The 11,645-nt window shown below is 51.9% G+C and overlaps 1 protein-coding gene across 1 annotated transcript in view; it reads left to right on the plus strand.

The window, feature by feature from the left end:
* The first annotated feature begins 1,527 nt into the window (after window positions 1-1,527).
* Window positions 1,528-11,645, plus strand: part of ARHGAP25 (Rho GTPase activating protein 25) — an 18,704-nt gene continuing 8,586 nt past the window's right edge. Inside the window, exons 1-4 of the mRNA XM_009880095.1 lie at window positions 1,528-1,588; window positions 6,870-7,063; window positions 9,302-9,389; window positions 9,817-9,936. Coding sequence (XP_009878397.1) covers window positions 1,528-1,588; window positions 6,870-7,063; window positions 9,302-9,389; window positions 9,817-9,936 — 463 coding nt within the window. The remainder of the gene's footprint in view (window positions 1,589-6,869; window positions 7,064-9,301; window positions 9,390-9,816; window positions 9,937-11,645) is intronic.

Genomic DNA, 11,645 nt, shown 5'->3' on the forward strand with positions numbered 1-11,645 from the left:
AGCAGGATATTGGGGTTAATGTAGTTCAGGCTTGGGTAAGTGCCGGGCTGCTCTGTTGTGACAGAACTGCTTTCCACGCTGTCACGTTCCCTGGGCTTTCGGCGGTGGAATATGTGAGCTGGGGATCTCCGAGCTGGCTCCAATCGCTGCTCAAAGCAACAAATTCATGTTTGCAGCTGCGATTAACCCAAATTAGCCCACCAGGGTCCACCCTGGGCAGTCAGAGTAGGCTCCAGCTCCTTCCCTGAGAGGCACATCCTCAATTTATGCTACGGGACTGAAAAAAAAGCTATGGCAAGTGGCTGGGTGCATCCCATGCAAGCTGGCTGGGCTGCAAATCGGAACGGGAACCAGTGGCCGCGTCCTCTTTCAGCCCCCTGCACTCCCCACATCGCTGTTTCTGCTTCTGCTCAGGGCAACTTCCCTCTCCGCAATGCCTGGGCTTTCCCAGTATGGAGGGGAAACGGGGCTGGAGCCTCCCGTGAGCCTCTCGGGACACACTGCCATGTCTTGCAGCCGCCCTCGCTGCTTTTTGCTCCGTTTGAGTGTTTGTGAATGCAACAACCCTTCCTCGCATTTCTCCCGCATCGTAAGAGCTGTATCTCAGTCTAATTGCATTGCAGTCTGCTTTGCAGGTGCACAGCCATTTCTTTGGTGGAAAACCAGCATTAAATGACATGAAACAGGATACACTCGCTGTTGTGAGCAGGGAAAGGGGCTCTGCTTGATCCGGTGGTCTTGGTGGGGTCTGCGCCCACATCCCCTGGCCCTCACTGCTCTGGTACCCACAGCCTTTCCTCCAAGAGCAGTCTCATTTCATCCCCATTTTGCTCATACCACTGTTACAAAGTAGGCGCAAAACCCCTAAATCAGCTGTTGGGACTATATATATATATAAGAAAATGCAAAAGACACCCATGTCATCCGGGCTGTGCGCATGGGGACGCAGTAGGACATTCAGAGACGCCGTCCTGTGGCGTTTGGCCGTGGCCACCTGAGCCACAGCCTGCTCTGCTTTGCTGCTGAGCACAGCAGTTCCCAAAACCCTGTGCTGGGCCGTGTCCTTCAGCGAGCAATCTTCTAGCGCACCAACGGCGCCGAGAAGGACACCCACTTCCTCAAATGCAACGAGCAGCGTGCAGAGAGCAACCCCGGGCAGCCACGTTTCGGTGCCGGCTGGGGCCGGGCTGCTGCATCTCCGCATCAGGTGAAGGGGGGAGCAAAAAGGGGAGAAATAAAAAGGCAGCATCACCTTGGCGGCGTCGGGGAAGCAAGACAAGAGCTTTGCAGGAAAGCAGGGCAGGGAAGTACTTTTATGGGGTTGTTCACGGCCGCTCTCAGAGGAGGGAGGAGGAAGTACGTTGGCAAATCAACCCTTGCCGAGCTGTCGCTCTTCGTGTGGGGGATCGCACCCCGGGCGCAGGATCCCCACGGGACTATCAGAGCTTCATTTCAGCCTGTCTCCTAAGGAAGCCCTCTTCAAAAAAAAAAAAAAAAAAAAAAAAAAAAAGCCCCTCCTGATGCAAAATGTCCCTCAAGTTGCCACGGAACTGGGATTTCAACCTGAAAATGGATGCTGCAAAAATAGGTACTGTGACTGTTTCTTTATGCCCTTCTGTTTCTGCTTCAGCCTTTCAGGTGCATACTGGGGTCTGCCGGGGTGCCTGTGGCCAAGCCCAGCAGCGATTTTGGCTACGGCCCAGACCCGAACCCGCTTCTGGCCTTGGTGGGGGGACCTGGCTACCGCTTTCGAAACAGCAGATGGTTTGCAAATAATTTGCAAGAAGTGATTTGCAAAGTTGTCACCGAGGGATGCTGTGGGAGCACGGCCGGGGCTGTGGCTCTGGGGCCGGAGCAGCGGCTGTCTCTGTAGGGTGGGGAACGGGGGGACCTGGCAGCGTGGGGCTGCTGCCCACCCAAACCCCAGGTTTGGGGGGAATTTAAACCACATGGGGTCATTCTGCTGGCGTAAGCCTTGCAGGAGGTGAAGTGCAGGCCAAGAGGCGGACGGAGCGGTGAAAGCTGGAGGAAGCAATCTTGTTCTTGCTCAGGTTTCTTCGCCCACCCCAGCGTCATTGGTTTCCTCTCACCGGTGGTAAAGAGCCCTCTGATGCCTGCGCCGGGCTCTGTGCCACGGGACGGCTTCACTGTCTGATTTCCTGACCTATCTCCTGCCTCTGCCCAGGCTTTGCGCGGCTCTCCTCTGCCATGGGATCCATCTCCAGCATGAAAACCACTTGAGAACGCCTTTGGGAAGGAGTGAGGGATCCCTACAGTGGGCTCTGTGTCCAAAATACCACGGCGGAGCCAACGCCTGCTTTTGGGTCACGCAAGCAGGGAGGGGATTTGGGGGTGAGGATGCTGCAGTCAAGGAAGGGGTGCACAAGCCCAAGGTTGTGTGCGCACTGAGGCAAAGGCCCTCCATGGTCCTGGCACTGGTCAAGGTACACATTGGCAACTTGATTTCTCCCTGCAGCAGAGAGATTTGCCCAAACCAGTCTCTGCGGTGCTGAGCTCTTCCTCCCCACGCCTTGCATCAGCTTGCAAGGTCGTCTTGGCTGGATTTTCTTGCAAAGGCAATTTGGACTTCATACAAGGCCCCAGATGAAGCACCGCTGGTCCCCAGTGGCTGTGGCTGGCTCAGCGATGCACAGCGATGTGCAGGATGAGACCCCAGGCGACCCAGAAGCTTGCAGGTGGGCAGAGGAAGCGGTGCCATCACCTCAACTCATCAGTTTGCAGGACAACAGTGGAAAAATCCTCACGTAGTTATCACAGAAGCATTCTGGATTTCTGCATTGCCCGTTCTTAGCAAAATTAGTATTTTTTTTTTTTGCAGAGGCTGCGGAGCAGGGGTCAAATTCAGTAGCTCAGAAAAAAAGGCCAGGGGACATTGAGCCTGCTGGCTGCTGGGAAGCAGAGAGGGTGGAGGTGGGACACAGGCTTGAACCTGGGTTGTTACCAGGTATTGCTTTTTTTTTTTCAAGAAAAATCTGCTTATCATGAAATTCTGGGTGCTTTTTGCAGCTTGCAGCTGCTGCGAGTGAGCGAGCCCCTGAGACGAGGGTTGTGTGTGTGTGCAGAGACCTGAGCGTTGGGGCACAGCTCGGTGATTCGACTCTTCTCATGCTTCGGGGTTTCTGGCTGCAGGCACCAGCCGCTGCCGTCGTCAGGGGTGCAGCAGGGATGTGACTTGCTTGTGGAAATTAGTTGCAAATTAGTCACCGCTGCCCTCGCTGGCTCCTCCCAGCTTCGGGACACTTCCCCCTCCTCATCCCCAGCCGTGGCCGTGGCACAAGCAGCTTTTGTAAGCCTCAGGACAGCGCGACGGCTCCCGTGTGCTTCCTCATGCTGAGAAAAATGCAAAGCTATTTATTTCAATGAAAAACTGCCTTTGCAATTTTCATTGCAAAACCTACTGTAGCACTTTTGCTTTTACTGGTTTTTATTGCAAGTACCCGACATCCCTCCTGCAGGGCAGGAGCAAAGGGGATGGCAGGGAGGGCTCCTGCCCAGGACAAGGATTTGGGGCAGGAGCCAGTGTCGATGTGGACACCACGGTGACACCCAATGCAATTTCTCCTGCAAGTCACGCTTTGGCAGAGCTCCTCTTTTGGGGAAGCAGGCAGCAGGACGCAGGCACCCTGCTACAGCCCGTCCCCAGGGCTGGAGGAAGAGCGAGGATGTTTTGGAGGAAATATTCAGCCTCAGAGGCGGTTACTGCAGGAAACGCTTCAGGGGGCACCACATTTGCTCTTAGTGGCTCTTTCCTTGCGAGAGTGGCAAGGAGGAGCGGGGCTAAGTGTGGCAGGGATGTTTTGAAGGATGATGGCAAGTGCTGGGCCAGCCTGGTGAGGACCAGGAAAAAGGCTCCACCCCAGCCCTGCATAAAATTTTCAGCTGGTCATCGCACGAGAGCTGGGCATCACATTGGCCACAAAAGATAGAAACCTGGAAAAGCGGTGAGGGAGGGAGCCGCAGCCTCGGTCATTCTGGTTTTGTGAACGCAGAAAACTTTCCACTGGGCAAAAACAGCCTCGCTGTCTGCAACGCCAAGCTCCCCACAGCAGCTCCCTCCCCACGCCTCCGCAAGAGCCCCGTGGTGGGGCCAGCGGTTGGGGAGTGCTCGCATTGTGGGTAAGAAGGATCCTACAAACTGTTATTTTGGCCTTAAATAAGCCCATAGTATAGGCAGAGCTGTATCATGCAGAGGGAAAATACATGTTGACACCGGTGCATAAGTATGAACAGGGCTAAGCCACGGCAAAGCACAGACCTTCGGTTGCACCTTGAGTCTGGCGTTTCAGAAGGGCCAATGCTAAAGAAAGGGGACCCAAGTGTACCCCTCTGAATGCACATTCCTTATAGATCTGGGAAAAGCTGCAAAGAGGGAGAGAATAAACCTTATTTCCAGCAAGGACCAGGAAATTTAAGCTCAAGGCTGAGAGCAGGAGGAACCCCTGGGTAGCAGTGCCTGCCACACCGCTTCCTTTCCATAGTGCAGAGCCCTGATGGAGCCGTGATGGCCTTAGAGGGAGATTAATATCTCCAATAGAAGATAGTATAATGTTGCATTTTTCATAAAAGACGCAATTTCTCCTTCCAAGTCTTGTGGTGCTGGAGTATCAGTGCTGCTGGGCTGAGCTGAGCTCTTTGGGGAAGGCTGAACACGGAGTGGATGGAGACACATCCCTGATTTCTCACCCATTTGGGTGTGAGTATGGACCCTGTGAGCTGCGTCGCAACAGCTTCACTTCAAATTAAGCCCTTGTGGTCATCGGTGCTTGGTAGGGAGACATCACTCTGCAAATGTTAGTGCTAGTTAAACAGAGCAAACAGCAGCATCTTTGATGGAGGGGGAGATGAGGTCCTATGATCGGATAGGAGAACATGCAGCAAAATTTGGAAAGGCATCGGAGTGCGGCTCGTGGGAGTGCTGCTTTCTGCAGAGTGAGGCTAGTTAGGAAGCAGCCCACTCGGGCTTTGCTCTTTGGCAATGGGCTGTGGTTTCTGCAGAGCGAAGCGTTCGTGGGAGCAGGCAGCACCCTGCACCCAGTAGCCTCCATGCTCCCGGTGGCTGCTCCTCCCCTGCAGATCATTCCCCAAAAACCCTCGCCCCCAAGGAGTTGGCGGCAGCTGCAAGACATGAAGGAACATGATTTACAGAGAGGAACGATGCTGCTCCTGAGCAGTTTGCTGAGATTCATTAATATTGATGAGATTTGAGTAATGCAGATGTTTTGGCAAAGAGCAAAGAAGCTGCCTGGAGCGCGAGGTGCAATTTGGAAACCCCATTTTTGTTTTTGCATCAGGGTAATCCCCAGTACCAGCATTTTTCAGGGGAGCTGGCTGGCAAATCCCTTTCGAAGGTCCTTGCTTACAACCACATCCTCTGCAGGGGGCATCCCACATCAGCACATCCTGAGATACAAGCAGCATCCTCACCACACTCCGAAGGCTGATTTTTGGATTCACAATCCTATTTGATTTTTTGGGGAAGTGATTTGCAATCCCATGAAAGGATGGAGAGGTGAGCTTAGAGCACCCTATCCAAGCCCGGCTCCAAAGGACAAAGGCAAAACGCAGTGGGGTTTCTCGCTCCAGGGGATTTCAGAAGGGGAAGCCGGGCACATTCTTGAACTGCAGCACGCCCGACCTCTGAACAACTGCTCACTGCTCGGCACTGAGTGCCGAATGTTTTGTAGGCTCGTGCTCCCTGTGGGTGTCTGTGCAATGGGAGCACCTGCTCAGGTGTGAGATGTCCCCAGCCCCAAACATCACAAGGCAGTGGCGGGTCATTTTTAATTTTCTGATTTTTTAAGCTTGTCCTTTGCACTCAGGTCTACGCCTGGATTCATCGACACTCATATCTAAGGCAGCTTTTGCAGCTCTCTGCTTCGCTGAACAGCTCGGGGGAAAAGAGGGCATCTGGGGGCAGAGATACAGGGCTGTCACAGCTTCCACCATCCCACGGCATTGCACAACACCTCCCTCACAGTCATGGCTCAGCCAGAATGCCCTCTGCCAGCAAACGCTGCTGGGCTCACGGGCCCAAATCCTGCACTGCCCTCACCCGCAGGACCCAGCCAGGTGCCATCAGTTCTGTTTTAGCAGGGGAGATCTTAGACCTCAGGAAATCACCATCTGCAGAGACCAGTGAAGCTGAATTCCCCTGGAGTCATATAATTATTTTTGCCCTGTGGCCATAAATGCTAACTCTGCCCAGCTGGGTTGGCACTGGGGTCCTGCAGTGCCCCGTCCAGGGGCAAAAATCCTTTCTGGAAACGATCCCTCCCAAGGCGTTTACTATCACAGAAGCATTTAGAGATGCCATAGGGCCATGCTGCTGGTCCCCAGCACAGGACTCATCTATTCGATGCAAAGAGGAGACATGGGACACTGCTCTGCCCGGCCGGTAAATCCACACTGGCACTTTCCCCCTCCTTGAAGACTTTCCAGTTTCATTGTGTGAGAACTGCCCCATTGGAAACATCAGGCAACGCTCTCCTGGAGCAAAACTGCCATTTCCAAACAGTTTTATTTCAAGCCGGGCTGGGTCATTCTGCTATCGCTGCTGCAGGCTGTTTGGGGTGGGTATAAAAAAAACACACACTCCCATTAAAAAAAAAAAAAGCTAATGATTTTCTTCTCACTTGCAAGACAATTACTCCCACGCAGGAAAAAGGAAGCACATACTGACAGATACTGCAGCCACTTCCTTTAAAAACTCTAGCCAGTTTGCTCAGCACAGGCAGAGGGGCAGAGAGCCGCTCTCGCTGTTGTAGCTTAAATCGGCCCTGGGGACGCGGGTCTGCTGGCGGCTCGACCCCGTGGGTCCCCGCCAGCCCGTCCCTCTCTTTCCTTGGCAGCCCGCTCCAAGAGCGTGATGAGCGGCGAGCCGGCGGGTGCCCGGCCGGCCTCCCCCAACCCGCTGGAGCGGCCTCTGAAGATCGGCTGGCTGAAAAAGCAGCGCTCCATCGTCAAGAACTGGCAGCAGCGGTACTTCGTGCTTAAGGGCCAGCAGCTTTACTACTACAAGGACGAGGATGATGTCAAACCACAGGTAGGACGAGGCCGTTGGGCTTTGCGTGTCCTCAGTCTCCCCCTTCTTGCAACTTGGCTCGTAGGGAAATGGTTTGGGATGGGTCTGGAGTAGGGTATTAAAGAGGTTTTCTGCCTCTGGGCATTAGCAGAGATGAGATATCCTGATCAGGATCATCTATGCACTTAAATTCTTAAAGTGCCTGCAAGCCCTGCTGGGGGCTTGGTCCCTCTGTGCCAAAGCAACGGGGTACTGGAAAAGACCAAACAGTTACCAACTAGAAAGTTGCTATCATTCTCCAAGACAACAGAAAAAGCCTGGGGAGAAAAAGAGCTCGGTACACCACCATTTTTGTGATGGCAGGCGCAGCGATGGGTGCAGAAGATGATGGGAGCTTTGAGAGAAGTTTCAGCCACGCACTTGGCAGGAAAGGCATCTTGCAGGATGCTTTTAGGAAGAAACAAGTAGGACTTTCAGCATAGCCTGAGTGTGAGGATCTGCCCAAGACAGAGCTCATGGCAGGGCTGTGGGCTGGAAAGATGATGACAAAGGGCAGCTGCCTTCGGACCTCTTGCTGTGGGAGAGGGCAGCTGGAGGGATAAGGAAAGGAAATCTCTCTCTCTCCAGCCTCGGGATTTGTATCCCACCTCGGCCCAGCCTCATCCTTTGCAGAAGGCTCAGTGGTGCAGATGCAGTTTGTGTTATTTGGCTGCTGCCCTGGTCCACCCCCTGCAGCCAGAGGAAACTTGCCCCACTGCCTTTTGCTCTAAGGGAGAAGGCTTGAAGTCCACCGAACGCACTGGTGCGTGTCAGTTTTGATGGTTTTGAGATCCCCAGGAGAACACAGTGTGTACCCAGCCCTTTGCACAAAACAGGAGTGTGATCACCCACTTGGGCATGACTTAAACATCTGCACCAGTGCCGACATCAGGGTCTGCAGCCCTCTGGCAGCATCATCACATCTTCAGCCCCTCCAGGTCGTAACAAGCCCTCTGTCTCACATGTATAAACCATTTCGCAGGGTACACATTGTAGTACACTTGCCAGGAAGATATCAGATTGTTTTTCCAATTTATATGGATAACTTCTTAGTTTTTCAACCACTTTCTCCATACCGTAACTTACTTTTGAATATCCGCCATCCTGTCCTTGTTTTGAGAAACTTCAGGGAAAGGTCCTCCCCTTTGCAGGAAAAGCCAGTCTCTACAAATTCTTACTGGTAGCAAAACTAAACTCAAGATAGAAAATGCTTTTAAGGGGAAGGCGATCAGTAGATCCTTGGGGTGAAAGCACAGGGCTGAGCCTGGTGGGGTCCAGGTCCTATTTCTGGCTTTGCCCCGTTTCAGGGATGACTGGGAAGAATGGTCTCCCTGGTTGTAAACGGGATGTAGAAACAGAAACTGCTGCAAAAAGCTTATTGCCATTCATGGCGCTTTTGGCAGCTCTCACCATGACCCTGATGCACCATCCCGGGTCATTTCAAACCCCTCTGATCCCATCAATGATTCTGACTGATACAGCTGCCATTCAGGCTTTCGGAGCGCTGAGAGTCCTCACTGCTCGCAGGAGCCCAATGGCTTTCAGGAGGCTGAAATTGCCGAGAAATGTTATTTCAGTGGCGCAGCCTCATTTCCTGCCCTGGGAGGCCTCCGGTGCTGACTCACATGCCTGCTCAGCCCCAATGCCTCGGCCGCTCCCCACCCATCCTCTCCAGCGGGGACAGAGCTGCCCGTGTTCACCACGACAGTTGGGGAAAGGAAGATACAAAAGAAATGGCTCATTTCCACTTTGCTTCTTTATTTTCCCTCCCTTTTTCTTCTTTTTCTCTACTCCTCTCCTGCAAACTTTGGGTTTTTTTTTTTTGGTTTTAAGTGATGCTGTGCTAAAGGAACAGTTTTCCTGCTCTGCTGCAGCAGAAACAGGATGCTCCAATGTTTTGCCAAGTCCTTTCTCCTTTATACTTTGTTCTTCCACTACCACTGGGGGTTAAAAAAAACATGAGAAGGGAAGAAAAAAAGGAAACAACAAAATGACCAGTTTTCTCATTCTGAGAATCACTTCATCAGAAAAAAATGGCATTTAAGAAGTGTCCGTTATTGTTTGAAAAGTCGTTTTTAGCATATATATGTATATATAGGCCACCAGCTCCTGCAATCTGTTTGAAAGAAGGACTTCGATCCTCAGTGCTGACACATGGTAGTGTCAGCCTCGCAGAGATGCGACACGGCTATTTGCAGCTCCTGCTCTGCTTTGTCCTAGGGCTGCCTGTCTCTCCAGGGAAGCACCATCAAGGAGGTGGCCAGCAACCCAGAGGAAGGAGGGAAATTTATCTTCGAAATCATCCCAGGTGAGGATGCTTCACTCCTCTTCGTTGCACACTTTTGGGCTGGGCTGTTCACCCCAAATCATCTGGGCAAGTCATTTTGCCATCCCTTTTGCTCCCATTACTTTTCAAGGTCCCCACAGGGCTGCGGTGCACATGAAAACGAACATCTTGCTTTTGACATTCTCGTTAGGGCTGGAGGAGTACCCTGTGTCAGTGCCCACGTCCCATGCTGAGAAGCCTTCCCAAGCTGCAACGTTAAGCAGTTTCTGTTCCTTTCTTGCAGCCCTTCAGCAAGGGTGAAACATAAAGAGCGTTGCTTCATTTCACAGCCAAACAGAGATTAACAGGGAAATATGGAGCCAAAAGCATTTAGCAAAGCAAACAAGAAGAATGTGTCTTTACTCCTCCAATCCTCTCTATAAACGACGCATAAACGTTTTTTTTTCAGGAGTCTCTGGAGACCAGAACCGGACAGGGCAGGACACCTGCGTGCTCATGGCTAATTCCCAGTCTGAGATGGAGGAATGGGTTAAATCCATCCGACGAGTGCTGGGGTCGGCATCAGGAGGTAAAGGGGAGCAGGGACAGCTCTTGGAGAAGCAGTTTCCTACCGTCTCACAGCCTGCAGTACTTTTGTGTGAGGATTTCAAAGCTGGACTCACAAATCATCGAAACTGGAAAAGGGAGCTGTAATGCGACTGTAACTTGTAATGCCTCAGACACCTACTCCTAGGCCAGACCCTGCAGTGGTGGGTCTGCTGCAAACATGGGCAGCGTTAAAGAATTGGCAACGAAGCATGAATGAAGGTTTCCGGGCTGGTTTCAAGCTCTTCTGCAAACTTCCTCATTGACTTACTGACCCCAGAAAATGTTGTTCTTGAAAACAACTCATATTTGGGGATAAAGCATTGAAAAATCTTGCCTTTCACCTGCTAATTTCCCTGCTTTGCTTTTCTTCCAGCTTTTCTTGGTCAGTCCAGTCTCTCTCCCCTGTTTTCTCTGCAGAGCCTGACTCTGGCCACGCAATCGCCCTCCGCACGTGCAGGCAAGGCTTGCGGTGACAGGATCCTTGCTTCCAGCCCCCTCGGGCATGCATTTATGCCATTACAAAATTGTGGGCAGGGAAGTACAAAACATGAATTGATCAGAGAGAAGCACACCGTAAATTTGCCACCACAGGCGAAACCCACAAAGGAAGCAGCAAAGGTCACTCCAGCCACTTTTCCTATAGGGATGAGCTATCCAGACTTTTCCTATAATGATGAACTTCTGTAAGCAATGAAACACGGCTGTGAGTCTCTATAGCTCTCTTCCAAAAAAGCACTAACCTGGATGGTCATCCCAAGCCTCTCCTCCCTCTCTCTGTGCTTTGCCCTCACTATTTATATGATTTTTATAGAGTCCAAGCCCTTCAGCTGTATAAGACAAGCATGATGGAGCTCTGGTCTCCCATAGCTCCTGTGTTAATATGAATCCCAGCAGTTCAGAGGCAAGCAGATGCTGCCAATTTGAGCTCTTTCATCGTGACCCTGCCATAGGCACAGATAAGCTTCACCTAAACAACCACCCAGCTGTTTTTTTGTCTGCAGCACTGGTGTTTTCTGCCTCTAAACTGTAACACGCTCTGCCCTGGGGGAGGCAGCATTCCTCATCTGAAGCTAGGATTGCATGAGCCAGAAATTTTCAGGGCATTGCCCCACCTGGCTCTAATATTTAATAACAACTCTGCGTCTGATCCTTGCTTAAACTTAAGAGGCTGCCAGTTTCTTCCAGCTAGATACAGTGACCTTATATGATAGAAAATGTAAATTTATAGTAGTACAGAGAGCCCTGAGGATAGTGGAGAAGTCAGATACCATGGAACTGCATTTTATGTCACTACACAGGTTAACAGACCCCAAAACTTCAGGCTTTAGGCTTTTTGGCCTCAATGCAACCTGAGGCAATGGGTCCTTTTAAAGCAGCCCACTGCACAGTTGAGGTTTTGGCAGGAGCCCACCTGGAAGGAGCCCTGTGTGACCCAGCTAGTTGTGAGCTTGTTGCACACCAAAAAGAAGAGCAGTTGCAAAGTGTGAAGCAACAGCAAAAGCATCTCCAAAATCTCAGAGGGGTTTTGCAGGGTTGGCTGCCACCCTAGAACGACAGCCGCCTGCCGGGTGGGCTTGCATGGGCATCGCATTGGCCCTTGGGGAGGTATACCCAGATTAAAAAATCTGCCAGCTTGCAGTTAAATAAGCAATTAATTATCAGCCAGCAAAGCCCTGGGGGGGGGGGGGG

This window comes from Charadrius vociferus, unplaced genomic scaffold, assembly GCF_000708025.1.
Source record: "Charadrius vociferus isolate BGI_N301 unplaced genomic scaffold, ASM70802v2 scaffold1442, whole genome shotgun sequence".
Classification (NCBI taxonomy): Eukaryota; Metazoa; Chordata; class Aves; order Charadriiformes; family Charadriidae; genus Charadrius; species Charadrius vociferus.